Genomic DNA, 22,959 nt, shown 5'->3' with positions numbered 1-22,959 from the left:
AACCAGAGACTACAAGATACATTCTTATTTCAGAGATGGTAAGGGAGGGTGGGGGGAGAGAAATCTTATAATTGATATCATATCTTTTTTGTAAGCTATACCAGAAAAGGAAATAAGACAAAAATAAGCCTTAGCTGGGCACAGTGGCTCACATCTGTAATCCCAGCACTTTGGGAGGCCGAGGCAGGCAGTCACTTAAGGCCAGGAGTTCAAGACCAGCCTGGCTAATATTGCAAAACCCTGTCTCTGCTAAAAATACAAAAATCAGCGGAGCATGGTGACATATGCCTGTAGTCCCAGCTACTCAGGAGACTGAGGCACGAGAATGGCTTTAACCTGGGAGGCGGAGGATACAGTGAGCCAAGATAGTGCTACTGAACTTCAGCCTGGGCAACAGAGGAAGACTCTGTCTCAAGAAGAAAAAAAAAAAAAAAAAAAAAAGAATAAGCCTTAAATGCCATTTAAACTAAATATCATCCCTTCAGCACTGTCTCCTCTATTACCTTTAGTTTACAAGGGTAAAGCAAATACAAAGTAAGTAGTAAGACTATGTAATAATGCACTTAATATCATACGGGGAGGTAGAATAAATGGATTATTTCTTGACAAGTTAACAAAATACTTCCAGAGGCACAGCTACTTACACCAGCTCAATATCTGCATAAATGTGAATTTTAAAATGAATGAAAGAACGCATGCATTTGCTAAAGAAGTGCTATCATTTGCAATGGCTTTACATTTCGGCTTCCAATAAAAGTACAATTCAAAAACTTAATATTAGGAACAAACGCAAACCTCCTATTCTAATGTGTCATCAAGAGTTTGTTGTAATTGTAAGAGCTGCGTAGAAGAAGAGTACGAAGGCAGCACTGAGGAATAGGCAGAGAACAGATTAACACTGGGCTCTAATTTATGGAACCATGCTTATTCAAAGCTGATATAGTTTTGATGCCTTGCTATAAATATAAAATGAATAGTGATGGTGGCAGGGGATGGAGATGAGATGGATAAAATAAATACTCTAAGGGAAAAGAATTAAGGTTTAGATACCTGTCATAAACAAAGCACTAGGCTAGGCACCATACATAAGCTTCTCCTTTCAAATCTAACAACTTTATGGTGTAAATATAATATAATCTCCACGTGAAAGGCTTGGAATGAGAGGTGTCACAAAGGTTAAGCTATTTGATCAACATCACACTGCTTTTAAGTGCTGGTAGTAAGTTTCAACCTTTAAAGACACCATACTCCCTAAAAGAAAAAGCTGAGGCTCCAAGTCTAAGGCAGGACATTTATTCTGAAAGTCAAATGTATCAAAATGGCTTAAACTATTTTTATGCATCCTATTACACATTTTTATTTTTCTGGAATGTGCTTTTGAGCAGATTGGCATTAGCTTCACCTCAGGGAGAAAGAATTTCCTGAATTTAGATACAGGATGAATAGAAAGGCAATAACAGCCATATCTAAGCTTAAGCAAAATTTCTCAATTAGTAATTTGGTACCTAAATAAGAAGAACCAGATCTTGTTATATATCAAGTATTTCTACTTTGTAATTTAGGAAAAGCCTTACCTGTTCAGAAACAAGAGTCTGTAGCTTCTGAACTTCTGATTTTAATGCTTTGTTTTGGTCATTTAGAATCTGGAAGAAAGAGTCTCAATTTACTGTTTTATTAAGAAAAAAGGTAATAAAGCAATCGTTTGAATGGGTTTTTGAACAATCAAACCTTTATCTCAGCTTTCAGTCCTCAAAGTGACAGGTGAATTATACACTGACATAATTCAAATTTCACTGGACACAGAGATGCACCCTAGCACTTGGTTGGCCATGACCAGAAACTAGAACTACAGCAACAGTGGAGACAAATAAGGCAGTCCCAAATAGAAACTATCAGCTGAGAAAAGATTGGGGGCCAAAAATAAATCTCCAAGCTCTACTAAAAGAACAGATAATCTAGGGGGAAAGTCTATGATAAAATTCATGGTTTGCATAAGTCCCCTAATAAACTACAGAAACATTGTTTCAGAGTGACTTCATACAAAATGTAGTATTTCTGGAATCACTCAACTGAAAAGTATACAAGGTTGTTCTAAGAAACCTGAGTGTACAAGCTTAATCACACACCTTAAATTCTTCCATTTTGTTTGAAATTTCATGTTGTAGTTGCTCTTCCAGCAATCTTATTTTATCATCTTTAACATAAACACTATGAGGGTGAAAAAAAAAATTAAAATACTTCATACATTCAGAAAATCTACAGGAATTATGGGCACAACTATCAGTTAGAAGCAGCAATATTTTCTGCAACAATTATAATTAAACATAAATGTATGAACGACTAGATGTACAATACTTTAGTCACCTTTGTTGCATCTTCTCCAATTCATGTGCAGCAGCAGCCTGTGTGTGGAATGAGAAGAAAATGATATCACTTCACAGGAAGTGCTCAAAACTATTTTTTTCACTAATTTTTACATATTAAAAAGCTGTATTTCCATATATTTGAAGTTACAGCAATACTATATATTTCTGTAACATGTTTTGCTGTTCGATATTTTTTACTTCTTTTATTCTAGACTATTTTCCATTCTTCATACACACTAACAAAAAGGTATATCCTTTTTGAATTAAATGGCTCAAATAAAAGACTCAAACAAACCAGCATAGTAAGATAATTTTAACTGCCTCCTGTGATATCTTGAAGTGATTAATTCACTGGATCAAATATTTATTTCAACATAAAAACAGTAACATCAAATCATGCAGCCAAAGATAAGAAACCATTATATTTTTTACTTACACAATCAAATTGGGGCTCACAATATCAATGAAAATAAGAATACGCAAATTGAAATTCTGAGATCAATGTTCAAAAGCAATAAAGATCTACCTGCTCATTTGCCAGGGCCTGTAATTTCTGCACTTCAGCTTTTAATAAGAAATTCATATTCTGTATATCCTAGAACAAGGAAAAACAGCATTTAAAATACTTAATACAATTGATTTTAAAGTTTGTAAAGCATCTTTTCTACAAAAGAGTTAAGCAAATGTCTCAACTTACAAAATTTCCCAAATAATCAAGAGAAACCACCAATTCCTGTTATTTAGCATATTCCTATCAAATTATTGTAAATTATATCACATGAGAGAAGCCCTTTGAATTTTTCCTCGTAGAGAGCTAGAGAATTTTGTAGTTTAGAAAAACAGTTATTTCAAATGAATTCTAGACTATTTTCCATTCTTCATATACCCTCACTGATTATGTGGATCAAAGTAATTTAAATTTCAGTTCTGTAAAATATTGTAGCCATTTATACAAATTACTATACCTTAAGTTCCTCTTCTTTACTTGTTAAATGATCACGTTCACTTGCTAAAGAATCTTCAGTCTGTTTTATCTGCTTATCCTTTTCTGCAATCCTTTAGAAGGAAAGACATTTGTACATTCAATAAACATTCAGAAGTCACAAATCAAAAGGATTTAAAGCCTTAAAAAGCATCATCCTTACTTCAGTAGTTCTCATATACCTTCCATTTCTATAGCCCCTTTCAGTTTACTAACAACTGTCATACACATTACTATAACTCCTTAAAATACATAACCCTGTTTTAAAACTCGAGATAAAAGAGGTTAATTTGTTAAAGCTAGCTATGTCAAAACCAGATTTCAGATCTTCCGAACTCAAGTGATCAGTGTCTATGCAAAATTATACGGCACAAAAAAAGCATATAACTTTGTTTTGGGTATACTACCACAGAGCTGGACACAGAAGAACTACAACTACTTATAAGACACAAAAACTAATTTCCTTCCACTACTTTCTAAACAATTACCTCTTCCACATAATTGCTAACACTCAAATGAAAGTCTCCCCAACTCTTGTTATAATAAAAACATAAATAAAAGCAGAATATATAATGTTTAGGGACCCAACTCACTAATGGGAAAAAGGAAAAAAAAAAAAAGCAAAAGTTGCTCCAAATCTAGTTCAGAGTATTTTCTGAACAGGTCAGAGGTATAAAGTTAATCATAAGTGTCGCATCTAACAAGTATCAGTTAGTGGTGACTACACAATTATAAGAGTGTGAAAAGGTAGGCTTACACTTTATGTAATTCTTCTGCTAGAACTGAAGCGGAGGTCTAAGAAAGAAAAATAGTGTCAACATAAAAGTATTTAAGAGAAAGCTTTATAGCTATACAATAATCGTAACAGAGCTTTAAATTTTAAGAGAAGTTAATGTATATAAATTGTTATGAAAGTAGCTGGCCCATGGTAAGTGTTCAATAAAGAGTAACTATCATTCTGAAAGCAAGTTTGATCACCAACAGCCAGTAGTCACGAATTACATATCACAAGACATTTAGAATAAAACAAGTTGACAGGCCTGGAAACTAAATAATTGACAAGCAACAAATGAGTAGGAAAAACAGCCAGAAAGGCCATTTGTCATCCTGTGTTTCTTCTCCTTAGTAACAACTTTTAATAATAAAATTATCCATTCCATGACTAATATAGTTTAGTAATACCCATGTTCATGTTTACTATTTAAAAGATTCTTACAGCATTCTCTATGTATTTAACTCCTGATAAATTTTTTAGAGCCACTTCTCAGCTGATAACTAAAGATCACAATTCAATCTGAGTTGGTAATTCACATATACATACACATCCACACCAGCACCCTTTCCTGCATTAATTCTTCCTCAATTACTTTAGACTATAATTTCTACAGATAAAGCAACTAGGAAAAATATATTTATATGGTCAAAGCTTTGGGAGTCTGAACTTCTCTGAACCTTAAAAACAAAATTTTAATGTTAAAAACCACTTTTTATACAGAAATGTCAGACTTCTGAGCCAATACTTTTTGCTACAAATAACTCTCAGAATTTTCAAGTTGAAAAACTGAAGCTCAAAATTCACAATACTTGTTTTTATTTGATTTTCTTTATATTATTTATAAAGACGTGTATGTCACATCAAAGAATAACAGGTCTTACACTATCACTTGAAAACTTTGGAAGGCTGAGTCACTAAACTGAGGTACAAATTTTCAATTGATCATTTTGCAAATATAATCTGTGATCTATGGTTACCATATTGTTCCCCCTGCTGATATATTAGGATTTTCCAGAGCTAGCTGATATTTAATGAACATCTGTAATACATAAGCCACTATTCTAGATAGGATTTGGCCAATTCTCTCTCCTTGTTTTGTGACAGGATTGGGGACATTTTTGTATAATAAAAGCTCTCTAACCTTCCCCTCATCCAATTAGTTGGTATGGATTTCTTTCTTAGTGTTTTCCCTCAGCACCGTACATAATTAGCAAGTGTTTAGCACTCAGGATCATCATTTGTTGATTCATTGACTAGTCTCCCAGCTATTAATCCAGTATTTGGCACTCAACAGACATTCAGGTGAGTGTTTAAATGGCTGCAAGTTATTAATCATAAGCAATAAGAAAGCATCATTACCTGGGCTGCTATCTGGGAATGGAACTGCTGAATTTGAGCTTTCAAAGCCTCATTCTGCTCCAAAATATCCTTTCATAAATAGCAACCAAAAAGAGAAAAAGCATGCTAATAAATAACCCCATGTATATGAACACAACGTATTATAGGTACATTTGTTTATCTTTTCTTTTTTTTTTAAGGCATTCTTAGATTCCAAAAGGCATTATTTTAAACAATGATTAGACAATCTGAGTTAGCTTATAAGACAGAAGTTAAAGATATGTTTGTGCTATTCCTAATCTAACACAAAGAGCCTAAGACTGTGGGTGAGCACACCTTCAAACACACCATATTGTGACAAGTGCTCAAAAGACAAAGTTATAATTATTCATCATCATTTCAGAATTAGGATAAGGTAGACTTTAGTCTCTCTTCTAGACACACAGATCTAATAACTGACCACCTGTATTTTTTTTTTAAAAAAAAAGAAGAAAAAAATACCTGAACCTGCATTTGTAGAGACTCTTCTTTGTTCACCCTTTTCTGCTCTGATTCCATTAACTGCATTAGTCTTTGCTCCAACTGTTGTTTTGATACCAAGGTATCTGTAAGCTTACTATGCAGACTCTGTACTTCATTTTCTTTGGCCACAAATTTACTCTGTAAATCTGTAATAAAACATTACATTTTACAGAGGTCTCTTTCTTTGCCTAGTTACTCATACTCATCTTTCATGTAGGCATTCTCGCCTCTAGAAAACCTTCTTTGAATCTCTCCTGCTTCCATTCTTGCATGCTCCTGTAGCAGGCTATACTTGCGTTTCATGGGAGAAAGGGAGTAGTAGAGAAACAAACAATACACATAACACGTACTCCATTATCTCCCAGATGGATCCATCAAATTAAGAGTAAATGAGTAAAAGTTAGCATGTATTAAATGGGCAGTTTTAAGTAAACTACTTGGGATGGTAATGCTCTGTTTTTCTCTTCAAAATAAGAAGTGAGTATTTTCTTGGGAAAAAAAAAAAAAGAATTAACCAAAGAACCAAAGAGAATAACTACAGAAAAGAAACACACACAGCCAGGATCCCATTAACCTATCATGCACTATAATTTTGCCTGCAACTTTAATGCTTCAGGCAAAGCTAGTAGGTAACTTATTTTAAAACCCTAACAAATGTCAAAGAAAGAAAGATATTCTGAAAGCATAAAAGCTATTTTTATTGAGCTATAACCAAAATGCCAAATTATACTTTCTTCACAGATGGAAGAGAGAGGAAATTTTACCCAAAATTATATACAAAGTTTACATGAATACTTCTTCCCCTTACCTTGCTGTGCTGCCTCATGTTCCGCTGTTCTCTTCCTGATGTAGCTCTGAACTTCTTCCCACCTTCTCTCAGCTTCTTGTAGTTGAACCTTGGTATTTTAAAAGGGAGAAAGGATAAATTAGCACAAACACAGAATTTCTACTTTGAAAAAGAGGGAAAAAAAGCATCCTCTACCTTTACTGTTGTATCATAAAACTGCTTATTGCAACTAGTTTCCTACATTTCAATAAGACAAGCAGATACACACAGTCTAAAAGCCATTTATTTATTAGCCATAGCCATCCTATCCTCCAACATTACAGGGTTTACAGTTTGGAGATTATTTCAGACTCAATATTTGTGCTGAGTTTCTATCAAGATAGCTACTACTATATACATCTGATCCACTTAGCAATAACCTGTTTCCCACTAACCTTCCTTTAGCTGATAAGCTTCCGAAGGACAGGATGGTGTCTTTATTGCTAAATCTAAGTAGCTAAAAATTCTTATTTTGAGGTATTTTTATAACACAACACTCCAATCATGACTATAATCTTTAATGTCATTTATTTATCCATATCCACAGAGAACAGACTTCCGTATCTATGCCAGTAGTAAACCCACCAGCAAGATCAATATTAAATAAAAGAAAGGATACTTATATCAATCTCCCAACAAGACTTAAGAAAAACACTATTTTCCATACTCAATTACTCTTGAAGCCTTTTTAACTCCTACTCTGGAACTGGTATCAAAGTACAATTGTATCAATGACCTAGGTAGGAATCTATTATAATGAGGTAGCATTTAACTTACACAAATTGAACTATACTTTCAACAAATTTCCTCTTCAATAAAAGCAGGAATAGAGAATTATACTCATCATTCTATTCAATGTACATATGCTTCAGAATGCATATAAAATGAGATAAATGAATCTGCTCCTCCCTCAGTCAGCCTGAGCAAAGCCATGCATCTCTTCATAGTATAAGCATCTCACTGGACCAAGTGACACTCTGGCGTCTAAAGATACAGTATGTGACTTTTTGTACATCATGGGTGGAGTGCAAGCCACTGGAACACTACTTAGTCTTGTGCTGAAGCAAAGGAAAAACTACCTATTCCAGTGCTGAAAGAAAACTAGGTTCTGCTGGACCTACTGAAAAATCCAAGCTATGGGTGATAAAGTGGTATTAAGGGTAATTTTTAACTACATGATTTCTGCCCTATACTGTAGACCCTAACCCCCATATATAAGATAAAATTCTACAATTTATATCTGTCAATCAGCTAACATCATTTACCATATCTTCAAACGGTCTTTAACTTCAAATTCAAGCCTATATTCAATTCTTTCAATAGGGCACATGCTTCTTTTTCTTTCATCAGGACATAGCATTTAGACTACAGGTCCCATTAGGCTTCAAACTATATTTTTCAAACCTATATACACATTTAAGTCATCAAATTAAATACCTACTGATATGGTTAGGCATTGTGTCCCCACCCAAACCTCATCTCGAATTGTAATCCCCATAATCTCCACGTGTCAAGGGAGAGACCACGTGGAGGTAACTGAATCATAGGCATGGTTTCCCCCATGCTGTTCTTGTGATAGTGAGTTCTCACAAGATCTAATGGTTTTATAAGGGAGTCTTCCCCCTCGGTCGGCATTTCTCCTTCCTGCTGCTTCGTGAAGAAGATGCTTTGCTGCTTCTTCACCTTCTGCCATGATTGTAAGTTTCCTGAGGCCTCCCCAGCCATGTTGAACCGTGAGTCAATTAAACCTCTTTCCTTAAAAATTTACCCAGTCTCGGGCAGTTCTTCATACCAGTATGAAAACGAACTAATACGCCTATATTATTCATGAAATGACAAATAAAGGTGAGAATATATCACCTTCAACTGAGTAGCTGCTTGCTCAGCATTCTTCTTTTGGACTTCCTCTTGCTGTAGCTTTCCTGTTTTCTCAGTCAGCTCATTCACCAACCTAGCATAATCCTGGCGTAGTTTATTTAGTTCTGCAGACTGCCTGAAAACAGTAACTGGATTAGGAGCCTTCCATTATTACAAATATATATAAGAAATAAACAAAACATACTTTGTTAGTTTTGCTGAGCTGAGCTAGTAGTTCCATTTACAGCCCAACTGAAACAGAACACAAGTGACTACTAACAATAAAGTTTAGTTGTATAATTCCTATATAATTCTAATGAGTTATTCAAATTCTAAAATCACTGTAAAATATCAAGAAAAATGGATGACCATAAATAGTGTCACCTTCAAACTGGTCTTCTGAAAACGTATTAAAAATCAACCAGTCAGGGTACTGTGTACCGGTATTACTAGTCTCTCTAAGGTACTATTTCTCAAAGTATGGCCTCAGAGCCAATCACTATCACAAGGAAAGTGTCTTTTTTTTTTGAGACGGAGTGTGACTCTGTCGCCCAGGCTGGAGTACAGTGGCGCAATCTGGGCTCACTGCAACCTCCGCCTCCCAGGTTCAAGCGATTCTCCTGTCTCCCGAGTAGCTGAGATTACAGGTGTGCGCCACCAAGCCCAGCTAATTTTTGTATTTTTAGTAGAGACAGGGGTTTCACCACGTTGGCCAGGCTGGTCTCGAACTCCTGACCTCAGGTGATCCGCCTGCCTCAGCCTCCCAAAGTGCCAGGATTACAGGCATGAACCACCACACCCGGCCCGAAAGTGGCTTAATATGTAGACTCCTGGGGCTCTACCTCAGAGTCAGTGAATCATAATCTTTTAAGGGGAGGACTCAAGAATACACTTTTTAATTAGAATGCCAGGTGCTCTTCAGAATACTGAAGTTTGGGAGCTACTGTGAAAGGGGACAGATGGTTTAAAACTTATAAACTCATAAGCTTGTAGACCATTCCATTGGTGGTACTAGTATTTATTACATAGTTTATATACAATATACACATACATGTTTACATAAATATGTAATATATGATATATATTAATGTATTTGTATAACTATATAATAGTATGACATTAATATAACATAGTTTACATATGTATAACTGAAGAAGTTCTTCACAAAGCAAAAGAGAATTGTTTTTAAAAGTAACTCATTTTAGAAACAAATGTAAAAAAACAAAAGTCTAACCAATTACTATCAAACGCTATTAATATTTTGATGATTCAAGAAAATACTCTGCCATTCAATTAAAAATAAGGTATTTGGAAACATACTTGCTTTCCAGTTGATTTGTAGTGTTGCTGACTGCATCTCTCAGTATACCATTTTCCTGCTTCAAGTGAGCTATCTCTGCCTCCATCTGCTCACGAACTTGCTGAAACTAAAATTATTTTACACATATAAAACTTAGAAAACAAAGACTGTCAAAGCTAACTTTTAAAATAAACTTTATTAAAATGAGAATATAAAAAGCATCAATAGAATGAAGTTTGAATCATTCTTCTCAAATAAATATAAACAAATTTAAAAGAATTATATTTTGTTAGTGATGAATGCAAATCAAATACAAACTGTCACCACATTCAAGAATACAAGTAGATGCTAGCTGCTATCATATTTGAAATACAAGATAAACATGCTTAGAGATGATGTTTCAGAACTAAATATGATTTAGGACTTCTTTCCTACCGAATAGATTCATACAAAATTAAGCTTGTCCTGATCTTATGTCAATTATACGTTAGCAATATTCTTAAAGTCTTTAGTAAGCCAAAGTTTAAAAACTGAAAATATGTTTGGTATACTTTATATTAAGTTACAAATTGGGCCATAATCATACAGATAACACAAAAACCTGCTTGCTAAAATATTCTGACCTCTTAATTTTTTTTCCAAGTTTTTACATTATAAAATACATATAACATAAAACGTACCATTCTAACCATTTTCAAGTATACAGTTCACTGGTATTAAATATATCCATAATGCTGTGTAATCATGACCACCATTCATCTCCATAACTCTCTTCATTGTGTAAAACACCTTCTACACTTTTTAACGAATAACTCGCATTCCTCTCCCTGCAGCCCCTGGCGACCACCACTCTAACTTTCTTCTTCTAATTTTTAAATTTTGGATTAAAGAATCTAAAGATAAAGGCACACTGACTCTTATATTCTCATAAGAACATGTTTTTGTATGAAATAATCTTATTAATAATTCTTGCAAAAGAAACTGTTGCTTATTAAGGGAAATGAAGGTATACGTTTCTATTTTTCACAGAAGTTATCATATGGAATCTATATCCTGACCTCTGTAAGTAATCAAGTAAAACAGGATGAATCACTTAAATACCTTTCACCTTCAACAAAAGATGCTGCTACAAGTATCTGCCTAATTTTCAAATTAACAGGAATTAGGGATTAAGAAGAAAAGATCACTTGAGGCTAGGAAAATCAGTTCTTCACTAACTCAAATTGCTGGGGGAAGAGAAGATGAAGGAATGAGTTAAACAAATGCTAAAAGCAGTGGATAGGGTAAGAACATGAAAACAGCATCATTCACTTCTTTTTTGCTATTAATGGCATTTCAGAGGAAAACATTGGGACTCTGAAAGCAGCAAAGAATATTTTAAAATTTTTAGCAGACTAGCGATATTATCAAAGCAATATTTTACCAAAAAAAAAATCTGGTACCAAATACAAGACGGAATGAAAATGACAAACCTATTAATATCAGCCATAATTATCCCAGTATGTAATAATAAACTAAAGACATGTCTAAGAATTGAATGCAAGAGTAACTAGAAATAAAGAGGTTTGGAGTTTTTTGTTTTTTGAGACAGGGTCTCACCCTGTCACCCAGGCTGCAGTGCAATAGTGTGATCACGGCTCACTGCAACCTCATCCTTCCAGGCTCAAGCCTCCCACCTCAGCCTCCTGAGTAATTGGGACCATGGGCATGCCACCATGCCTGGCAAACTTTTTAATTTTTTTATAGAATGGGGTCCCACTATGTTGCCCAGGCTGTTCTCAAATTCCTGGGTTCAAGTGATCCTCCCACCTCAGCTGGGATTACAGACATGAGCCACGGCACCTGGCCATAGAAATAAAGTGTCTTTAAGATTTCAGAGCAAATTGTAGCCTAAGCCAGGCAGAGAAAAGTCACAGGATTCAAGCATAAAGATAATAATGCCTCAAAATATTAAAAACATCATTGCTCATGATTGGCCTGAAAAAAATACATATATATATATATATATATCTCAACCTGATCAATAGGTGAGTTTTAGACATATATTAAATCTGAGGTAATGACAGACCTTCCGAATTGAAGGATCAGCCAGCAGATGGAAGTAACAATTTCAAAAAGTCACTGGTCAAGAAAGTTAAATTAAGGAAGGTATTACATGACCACCAAGCAAGCAGACTCAAGCCATATTCTTCAATAGCCTCTTTAGCAGTAATAAAGATATTTCAATCTTTTCAAAAATAAGAAAAAAAAATTCACTGGTCTAGTCCTAACTACAATCATGAAAATGGAAAATATATACAAAAGACAGACTGTAAAAACTGAGCCTTCTGACAGAAGACAGGTGAAAGGGTAGGAAGCAACAACAGACAAAATCACTCAGGCCAAAACCTTGGAAGTCATTCTTCACTATTGCCTCTCCCCTTCACACTAACACCAAGCCCTATCTAACTAACTCTTTGTATACTCAAACTCATTCTCTCATTGTCAACATCTAATTTCAGGCCCTTGTTCTTTGACTTGAATTCTAGCAAAGTGTTCCAACTATCCCTTGCTCCACTTTCCCCACGGCTACCAAGGTAAAAATTTAAAATAGTAGTATAATTCCAGCGACTACTGCGTTGCTTAAACTCCTTCACTGGCTCCCCAGTCTTCAGGTATACAAGGCCCTTTAAGATGGGGCCTCTATCTACTTCTCAATATCCCTTCTTCATTCCAGCCCTCATTACCAAATACCACAACTCTTACTGTATTTCTCATAGAGCAGTTACTCTAGACAATCTGTACTGGTAACACCTGGAGTGCACTCATTAAAAAGCTCAATCCTGGGTCCCAAAATATACCCACTGAACTATCACCTCCAGAGATGGACTAAGAAATCACACCAAGTAACTCTTATCCTCAGTGCCCATTTCTTTACTCTCTTACTTGATAATGCCTAATTGTTTTAAAAGATTTAACACAGTCTGCATATCACTTCTAAAAAGTCTTCCCTATCAAATCCTTTTCTTCCCTACCTCCCATCACCATTGCTCTAAAGTCGCCAATACTTATCTCTATCATCATATTTATCTGCATCCGGCCTCCCTACCTCATCCCCACCTAGAAAAGTTGTTTTACTTAGGACACAGAATGAACTTCACTAGCCACTGTATGTTGATGGCCCAACAAAGGGCCTTGTACATACTAGCCACTTAAAAGTTTGCTAATAAAGTCAATGCAACCATTTCATCTTGTTTCCAAAGAATGAAAATATACCTTCATCTGCATCTGTTGAGTCTCTTGATAACTGACATGTATTTTGTTTTGAAATACATTATGTTCCTTTTCTAATGTTCCAATCCGATCTTTCATCCTTGTTATAACCACATTGCTTCTTTCTTTCTCTGTCATCATTTCCTAAAAGAATATCCCAGAAATTAAAAAACTTGTTATTTAATAAGTATCATAAGCCTGCAACAATGATAAACAATGATGTTATTTAACATCAGTAAAATAATCATGAATGATAAAACATTAAGTACTTGCTTAAAAAAAGCAAGGTCAAAAGTTTTTAAAAACAGTCTTCTGCATCTCATCTGCTCTTCACGCCAATTCCCTTCATAAACACTTTGCCACTGTTGTTTACTCTTAATTCAAATGCATTTTCTAGTTTATTATGAGTTAAAGACTATGAACCTAGAATAAATCCTACATTCTAACTTGATTACACGAAAGAACATTTTAAAGCACAACAGTTCATTCTCTATCATTCCCAGGTACACGTTCTCTTTCAGGGAAAAAAGGCCTAGAAGGAAATAATTCTCTTTCCTAAGGGAAAAAATAGGGATAAGATGTCTATAGTGGAGTCAAAGTTTGAAACAAGGGAAAGCAAATTCAGAAAGCAAAGTTTTATCATCTTCCTAAGTCAAATCTTTTTTTTTTTTTTTTTTTTTTTTGAGACGGAGTCCCACTCCATCGCCCAGGCTGGAGAGCAGTGGCGTGATCTCGGCTCACTACAAGCTCCGCCTCCCAGATTCACACCATTCTCCTGCCTCAGCCTCCCGAGTAGTTGAGACTACAGGCGCCCGCCACCATGCCCGGCTAATTTTTTTTGTATTTTTATTAGAGACGGGGTTTCACCCTGTTAGCCAAGATGGTCTCGATCTCCTGACCTCATGATTCACCCACCTCAGCCTCCCAAAGTGCTGGGATTACAGGCATGAGCCACTGTGCCCGGCCACTAAGTCAAATCTTAAATGAGGGATTTCATTTTGTTTTGCCGGTACTATGAACTCCTAGAACAAATATTAATTATCAAAGTACATGAAAGCCAAGCAATTTTAAAGTTAGCTGCAGGTATCATTAGGACTAATCATGTTCCTGCTCTAAAGCAATTGTATGACAAAATTTGAGATATTACATAATTTATGGCTGCCTGAGTTTGTTCATTCATCTTTACAAATTGTTATACTCCTGTATAACATACTTAGAAGTATACACATCATAAGTATGCAGCTCAATGAATTACCAAATTAGTTATCCTAATTTTTAATATTTTATATAGTCATAGTCACAAAAAACTATGTTAAAGTTTCTAATTTTATTAACAACTTTAATTAATCTTGCCAACTTTTTCCATTGACTTTTTTTATTTACTTCAAATTCACATAAAGGATTTATATTCAAACAAAGCCATTCAGTCTTACAATGTCATCAAGTGGCTAGGTGAATGACTCATAAATAAACATCATGTATTCTACTGCATTTAATCCCTAGAAAGAGAAACAAGCACTTCAGGAATAATGAAACCATATTTTCTATAGTTTCAATTCTGTTCTCTCAGTTTCATGATGTTTTAAAGATTGGCTTTTCTGGTATTTTTTACTATTAACCTCTCAAAGTAAAATTTCTGAGATGTGACGAACTTGACAAAAAATTATACTTACCACAAGAAGCTCCATAAATAAATTACCTATGTTAAGAGTTTCACACTTATTCCATTAATCAGACTAAAACAAGATCACACCAAATTCTGTGTTTCTATAGAGAACAGATCTAGGTCAGATCCAATTAAAACAAATTCCCATGCTTCTGTACAGAGTGCTTTTGTTATTCTGAAGCTAGGATATCTGTAAGTACTCTTATTTTAAATAATTCAACTATAGGCTATAATATCACAAAAGAGACAGACAGCTCTATCTACCCTCCCAAAACTCTAAAGGAAAGTTACTTTTGTTGGACATAAATTACAAATAATTAAACTACTGATTATGGACAATTTCTAAAATCTTTTGTTGCTTCTGATTTGGGAAGTATATCCCTCGTACATAAGAATGTCTTCACCTGGGTTAACTGCTTACACCGATCCTTTGTAGCAGCAGCATCTTCCTTCACAGCAGCGAGTAACTTGTCCTTTTCTTGAAGCTGATGTATAAGCGTAGTCAATTCTCCCTTACTTGACTGCAATTGAGAAAGCAATGCAGAATTAGTAATAGTTACCATGGGCTAATAAAAATTATGAAAATGAAATGTGGCACATATACACCATGGAATACTATGCAGCCATAAAAAAGAATGAGTTCATGTCCTTTGCAGGGACATGGATGAAGCTGGAAACCATCATTCTCAGCAAACGAACACCAGAACAGAAAACCAAACACTGCATGTTCTCACTCATAAGTGGGAGTTGAACAATGAGAACACATGGACACAGGAAGGGGAACATGGACACAGGAAGGGCAACATGCCTGTCGGGGCGTGGGGGAATAGGGGAGGGATAGCATTAGGAGAAATACCTAATGTAGATGACAGGTTGATGGGTGCAGCAAACCACCACGGCATGTGTATACCTATGTAACAAACCTGCACGTTCTGCACATATATCCCAGAACTTAAAGTATAAGAAAAATAAATAAATAAAATAAAAAATAAAAGGTGCTAAGATTTAAAAAAAATTATGAAAATGAAGTATCTAACATCAAGTGTTCTTGGGTCAATGCAGAGTTCTGTATTACATAAAAAGTAAAATAACTGCCAAATACTGATCAGTGAAATATTCAGAAAAATCTCTTTAATGTTGTGTATCCTGAAATTTCCAACTAGATACATATCAACCAAGAAACAGATTTTTACGAAGAATTACAGGAATTCCAGTTTTAAACTCAGAGTCAAGACAGTAATTTCCTCCTTCTCCTGCTAGATCAAAAGAGAGAATATGAAACCAAAATGTAAGCTGCTATGAATGAAACAGTAACCTGTAATCTCAAAGTATATGAGGAAAGACCACCAAATATAGTAAAGATCAAACCAAATATAGTAAAGATCAAATTCAGATGTTCCACGACCCTGTCAGAATATACCCATGGCTACAGAGGTGCCATAGATGTGTAGTTCTCTGAAATTAACAGGCACATCCTGAAAGGTAAAACCAGCCATCCCCAACTTGACATGGGAAACAACAAACAAATGCAAAGATTGCAAGCAGGAACTTTCTTGGAAGAAGGTCTCAAGAAGGAAAAAAAAAACGTTGCAGATAAAATCCCACATCTCAAGAGGAAAAACATCACTCAAAGGGAGCAACTAGCCAGTGAGGCAGTCAAAAGATTCTCTACAGGGAGACCCTAAGCCTCTTATCTGAAAAGCAGCAAAGGCTAAAAAAATCATTTTACATACACAGACCCCAAGGAGAACACCAGCCATCCCTGACCCTTCAACAACACCAAGCTCTAGCACAAAGATGATCCAAGAAAAACACCCCTCATTGGAAGAACAGTAGTAGTAAATAAAATGAAACAAAACAAAACAAAACAGGATCTATACACGATACCAAAAAATGAAAATAAGAAAAACACAAATAACAAGTGAAGAAAAATCACCAGAAAAAGGTTATCACACAGCAGGAAAAAACTGTGGTTAAAAATCTAATATAGTAATCATCTCTGGAAAATAAAAGAGCTCAGAGAAAAGATAACACAAAACGAGATGAAACGTGAGCTGGCAAAACTAAAGTGGAAGCAAAAGCAACACCATCCCAGAAATAATACTACAGTTGGAAGCAGCAAACAGAAAAGCACATGCCGCTGTAAACACAGTAAGAGCCATAGAGACCATGGTGAAGAGAAATAAATAAAAAGTAGAAATAAAGTTTTCTTTGGTTATGTGTTAGGGTTTTTTTTTTTGTTAAAGATATGAAAAGACAACGAAGGTAGGCAGTGGAGAGCCCATATGTATTTAACTGATCTCCATTATTTTACTTATTTCAAGAACATTATATATAACTTCCCAGTAATAAAAGCTAACTTGAATCTAATGATTGAAAAGGCATACTGTATCCAAGGGAAGTTTAACAGAGCAGTCAATGTCAAGCCATATTATAGTACAACTACTGAATGCCAAAGAAACTGAATCCCTTGATGTGTGTAGAGTAGGTCAGACACTGAAAAAAATCCAGTAAATAATAAACACGTGATTGATTATTCAAAGAATGTTTTATTGTGAGAGTGCAGTTTAACAAAAATACATGAAAAGGGTGCAAAATGCAGGCTGGCGTCAGACCTCTACCAGCAATATGAATAAAGTGAACAGTGAAACAACAAATGCATAGAATGTTTCAAGGAAAAAAAATGAAATTCTGGAATGTTATACCCCACCAAACTATTATTTGAGTACAAATACAAGAAAAGCATGTTAACTTGCCAAAATCTGGAAAATTTTTTGAAGAAATCCCAGGAAAAACAACTTCAGCTAACCAAGAGATGAATAAAGAAGCTATGACAAAAGTACTAACATTGAGATCTGGACCCACCATTAAACTACAAAATTAAAACTAAAACATGAAAATTATAATCACAGAAAAGATGTCAAATATTACAAGTATCTGCCAAACAGAAAAACTATTATTAATGGAAGTTGAGACTGGTGGAAGAAAGAAGCTAGGAAAAAAATTTAAGTGGTGTAACAGTAGTTCCTCCTGCTACACAGCATGGGGCCCAAATTGTTAATAATTTAAAGTTTAAAATATAACTGAAGCAAGTATATTTAAAGGTCAATGATAAAAAATTAATAATTAAACATTTTCTTACTAATAATTACAATAATAGTTTACATTTTTCAGCAGTTATTATATGCTAGGGACTCTAAGCACCTAACATGCACTAGCATTTAATTCTCAAAACTTGATCATTCCCATTTTTGTCATGGGAAAACTGAGTCACTGAAGCTAAGTAACTTATCTAAGGCCACAAAGCTGCAAGTGGCAGAGTCCAGATTTGAATTTGGGAAGTCTGACTCCAGAGCTCAGGATCTTAACCACACTCTCAAGTGCCTCATAACTCGAATACAAGGGCATGTGTGCACTCACACAACATAACATCCCTGCTCCAACCCTTCTAGCTTTTGCTGTTTTCCCCTTCCCACCTAAGCTTACTCGTAGCGGACACTCGCTGTCACTTTTCCCATTCATTTGGTACTTATTTATAGTCTTGTACTGCAATGAAACTGCTTTTACTAAGGATATCAAACCCAGTTTTACAATCTTAATCCTCCTTGACATCTCTAAAGCATGTTACTGTTGATCATTCCCCCAACCTCCCTACTTCCCAAACTCAAAGTTTCTGTGATTCCACTACCTCCTGGTGTTCCTCCCACCACTTCGCTCCTCTTTAGTATCTTTCATGGTGATTTTCCTTGCCCTTTAATTGTTGGTGTTTCCTGGGGTTCATTCTTGAGCCTTCTATCACCTCTCACATCCTCCCTGATCTAATATACATCTACCATATGTACTGTTGATAGTGGATTATCTTCCTCAATCACTCCCATTGTAGCCTTTCTTCTACTCCAGAGAAATATGTTAATTATAAAATGACTATATCCACTTAAATGGCACAAGGGATGCCTAAAACAGCTTTCTGAAATTTCTGAATCCTCTACTCTCTACAAAGTGTTCACAAAAACCACTGTCACCACAATCTATCCAGTTACTCAAGAAAGAAAACAAGCAGTCACCATGGACTCTTCTTTAGCCACTACATACAAATGCTCAAAAAATCCTATCCTATGCCAGTGCCCTGTATTTATCTTCCCCCTTGCTCTAAAGTGGTCTTTATTCAGCACGAGGATTCAATTACCTCTGGGACTTCGAACAATCTGTGAAAAGCTCTGACCAACTCACTTCTGGCAGGAAAAAGGAGAAATTCAACTTACCTAGTCTTACTCAGATACAGGAGACCTACAAAGGCAGAGTTCCTTCAGTAGAGAATAGAACCGCCCCATGAGAAACCAAGAACAATAAGATTTTAATCTAAAACCAAATGGCTCCAAGGAAAAGGGGAAAAATGTGAACAGTTTCAAAACACTTGCTCCATGCTATCTTTAATAGTTTCCAACTTCTTCCAAGGCCTGCCTACAATAGATAAAGGGTAGTCTGATTTACCACCCAGACTCTAGAGTTGAAAGCTGTCTCAGACAATAAAATGATTACTCTTGCCCCCATAAGCTACCAGCAACATCTTTCATTAGAAGAGAGACACTTAAAGCAATTACTTTTAATCTTAAAAAGCATTAACTCTAAACAGCAATATAGTAACATAGTAACTTCAGCAAGGTTCTTCCCTGCTAGGAGCTTTTCCCAATCCCCACATATAACTAACAACTTTTTTAAGTATTTACTCACCCAATTACAATAAAATAAACCGAAGGACAAATTCTTTAATCAATATCAAGGCTAGGAGCCGTGGCTCACACCTGTAATCCTAGCACTTTGGGAGGCCAAGGCAGGATGACTGATTGAGCTCAGGACCTTGAAACCAGCATAGACAACACACTGAAACCCCATCTCTACAAAAAATACAAAAACTAGCCAGGCATTGCCTGTGGTCCCAGTTCCTCAGGAGCGTGAGATGGGGGGATTGCTTGAGCCCGAGAGGTGAAGGCTACGGTGAGCAGAGATTGCGCCACAGCACTCCAGCCTGGGTGACAGGGCCAGACCCCATCTCAAAAAAATAAAAACAAAAATAAAAATAATCAAGAAAGTTCCTTGCAATAAAGCATCTGTCTTTGTATTTAAAGTCACATTTATCATATTTACTGATTACCTTTTTACTCTGGGCCATTGCTGGCATCACATGGAAACTAACAAGCATACTACACTGTAAAATTGCCACAGATTTATAAAATGCACTGTCAATAGAAGTATGACAGACTTATAATGCTATGATAAATGCTATGGCAAAAACATCCAGACGGTTGTAAGAAAGAATAGCAGGGCAAACAATTTAGACTGTGAATTCAGGTTAGCCTTATATGAGAAAATGACATTTAAGTGGAGACTTGAAGGAGGAAGTGGGCATAGAAAGAAATTGGAAGGGAGGGTTTGGGAGGAAAGGGGAGATAGGACAGACAGAAGAAACAAGTCTGGTATGACAGAAGAACCAGAGAAGACTCCATATGGGTGAAACTTAGGGAATAAGAAAAAATGTCATTAGATGAGGCTGCAGAGAGAGGCAGGACATAGACCTGTTAAGGAATCTGGATTTATGTTTTAACTACAAAAGAGAAAAACACCAAAGGGTTTTTAAAGCAGTAATATAACCTAATTTATCTCTTAAAGGTCACTTTACAGTTATGTGGGAAAAAAAACAAAATTAGAGGACTAAGAGGAAAAGCAGAAACATCAATCTGGAGACTACTGTAGGTAATCAGGTGAAAGGTAATGGTCTAGACTAGTATAAGAAAAAATTAAACCACTGAAGGTTTGAAAGTAGGCAAGAGGTTATGGGGAAAGGTGTGCATGTGTGTGTTTTTAGAATAAAGACAGTTAAATGCACCATCTAATATTGAATAGCAGACAACATATCACTTTATTTTACATAGGTAACCCTTGAAAATTTGTCACCTTTCCCAGTATGACATAGTACATATGATATTATAGTGAATATGACCCATAACAATATAGATGTTAGCTGCGTGGGGTTTTTATTTTACAATTTTTTTAAAACATCAGCCATAGCAGTGATTATGCCATTCAAATCATTTCTTTTAGAAGAGTACTATTACAAACACAACACACACACCCCCCCCACAATAATAGTCCTGAGGTTCTTTGAACGGTGTGATCTTCAGTCACAAAAACCGTTCATACATGCTATCCAGAAATCACCTGACTTTGACTTTAGCACTTCTAGTCAGAGCAAAGCACGGTACAGTTTAGCCAAGGGCCAAATGACTTTAAAAGTAATATAAATCTGGCCGGGCACGGTGGCTCACGCCTGTAATCCCAGCATTTTGGGAGGCCGAGGCGGGTGGATCACGAGGTCAGGAGATCGAGACCATCCTGGCTAACACGGTGAAACCCCATCTCTACTAAAAATACAAAAATTAGCCAGGCATGGTGGTGCATGCCTGTAATCCCAGCTACTCTGGAAGCTGAGGCAGCAGAATCACTTCAACCCAGGAGGCAGAGGTTGCAGTGAGCCGAGATCATGCCACTGCACTCCAGCCTGGGCAACAGAGCAAGAATCTGTCTCAAAAAAAAAAAAAAAGTAATATAAATCATCTTACTTATTTTAAGCAATTGGCTCTGTCAAAGGATCAGATGACAACAGATGACATTTTAAATAAGTGAATTGATTCGTGTGAATATATGATATGGTTTGGCTGTGTACCCACCCAAATCTCATCTTGAATTGTAGCTCCTATAATTCCCACGTGCTGTGGGAGAGGCTCGGTGGGAGATAATTGAATCATGAAGGCAGTTTCCCCCATACTGTTTTCCTGGTCGTGAATAAGTCTCACAAGATCTGAGGGTTTTAAAGGGGAAATCCCTTTCATTTGGTTCTCATTCCCTCTTCCCTGTTGCCATGTAAGACATGCCTTTCACCTTCTACCATGATTGTGAGGCCAGCCACATGAAACTGTGAGTCCATTAAACCCCTTTTTCTTTATAAATTACCAGTCTCAGGTATGTCTTTATCAGCAACGTGAAAATAGACTAATACACTAAATTGGTACCAGGAGTGAGGAACTGCTGTAAAGATAACCGAAAATGTGGACGTGACTTTAGAACTGGGTAACAGGCAGAGGAGCTGGAACAGTTTGGAGGGCTCAGAAGAAGACAGGAAGATGTGGGAAAGTTTAGAACTTCCTAGAGACTTGCTGAATAGCTTTGACCAAAATGCTGATAATGATACCGGCAATGAAATCCAGGATGAGGTCATCTCAGATGGAGATGAGGAACATGTTGGGAAATGGAGTAAAGGCGACTCTTGCTATGTTTTAGCAAAGAGACTGGTGGCATTATGCACCTGTCCTAGAGATTTGAGGGAGACTTGAGGGAGATGATTTAGGGTTTCTGGCGGAAGAAATTTCTAAGCAGCAAAGCATTCAAGAGGTGACTTGGGTGCTATTAACAGCATTCAGTTTTAAGAGGGAAACAGAGAATAAAGTTTGGAAAATTTGCAGCCTGATGATGCCATAGAAAAGAAAATCCCACTTTCTGAGGAGAAATTCAAGCCAGCTGCAGAAATTTGCATAAGTAATGAGGAACCAAATGTAAATCACCAAAACAATGGAGAAAATGTCTCCAGAGCATGTCAAAGACCTTTGCAGAAGGGCCCTCCTATCATGGGCTGGAGACCTAGGAAGAAAAAATGGTTTCCTGAGCAGGGCCCAGGGCCCCCCTGCTGTATGTAGCCTAGGGACTTGGTGTCCTGCAACCCAGCCACTCTAGGCATGGATAAAAGAAATCAAGGTACAGCATGGGCCATGGCTTCAGAGGGTACAAGCCCCAAGCCTTAGCAGCTTCAACGTAGTGTTGAACCTGTGGGTGCACAGAAGTCAAGATTTGAGTTTTGGGAAACCTCTGCCTAGATTTCAGAGGCTGTATGGAAACACCTGGATGTCCAGGCAGAAGTTTGCCACAGGGGTGGGGCCCTCATGAAGAACCTCTGCTAGGGTAGTGCGGAAGGGAAATGTGAGGTTGAAACCTACACACTAAGTCCCCACTGAAGCACTGCCCAG

At 36.3% G+C, this 22,959-nt stretch overlaps 1 protein-coding gene across 39 annotated transcripts in view; it reads right to left on the bottom strand.

The window, feature by feature from the left end:
- Positions 1-22,959, bottom strand: part of KTN1 (kinectin 1) — a 104,696-nt gene that overhangs the window by 41,124 nt on the left and 40,613 nt on the right. For all 39 annotated transcript variants that reach the window (XM_055097624.1, XM_055097614.2, XM_034937596.2 and 36 more), the window contains 13 exons: positions 15,289-15,405; positions 13,222-13,362; positions 9,987-10,093; positions 8,670-8,802; positions 6,792-6,879; positions 5,963-6,129; positions 5,483-5,551; positions 4,106-4,143; positions 3,332-3,422; positions 2,893-2,961; positions 2,365-2,402; positions 2,127-2,208; positions 1,575-1,643 (listed from right to left, as the gene is read on the bottom strand). In XM_055097624.1, the coding sequence (XP_054953599.1) occupies positions 1,575-1,643; positions 2,127-2,208; positions 2,365-2,402; positions 2,893-2,961; positions 3,332-3,422; positions 4,106-4,143; positions 5,483-5,551; positions 5,963-6,129; positions 6,792-6,879; positions 8,670-8,802; positions 9,987-10,093; positions 13,222-13,362; positions 15,289-15,405 (1,209 nt within the window). The remainder of the gene's footprint in view (positions 1-1,574; positions 1,644-2,126; positions 2,209-2,364; positions 2,403-2,892; positions 2,962-3,331; positions 3,423-4,105; positions 4,144-5,482; positions 5,552-5,962; positions 6,130-6,791; positions 6,880-8,669; positions 8,803-9,986; positions 10,094-13,221; positions 13,363-15,288; positions 15,406-22,959) is intronic.

The sequence above is a fragment of the Pan paniscus genome, chromosome 15 (assembly GCF_029289425.2).
Source record: "Pan paniscus chromosome 15, NHGRI_mPanPan1-v2.0_pri, whole genome shotgun sequence".
Classification (NCBI taxonomy): domain Eukaryota; kingdom Metazoa; phylum Chordata; class Mammalia; order Primates; family Hominidae; genus Pan; species Pan paniscus.
The sequence above is the reverse complement of the archived record's forward strand: the minus strand, read 5'-3'. Positions and strand labels throughout refer to the sequence as shown.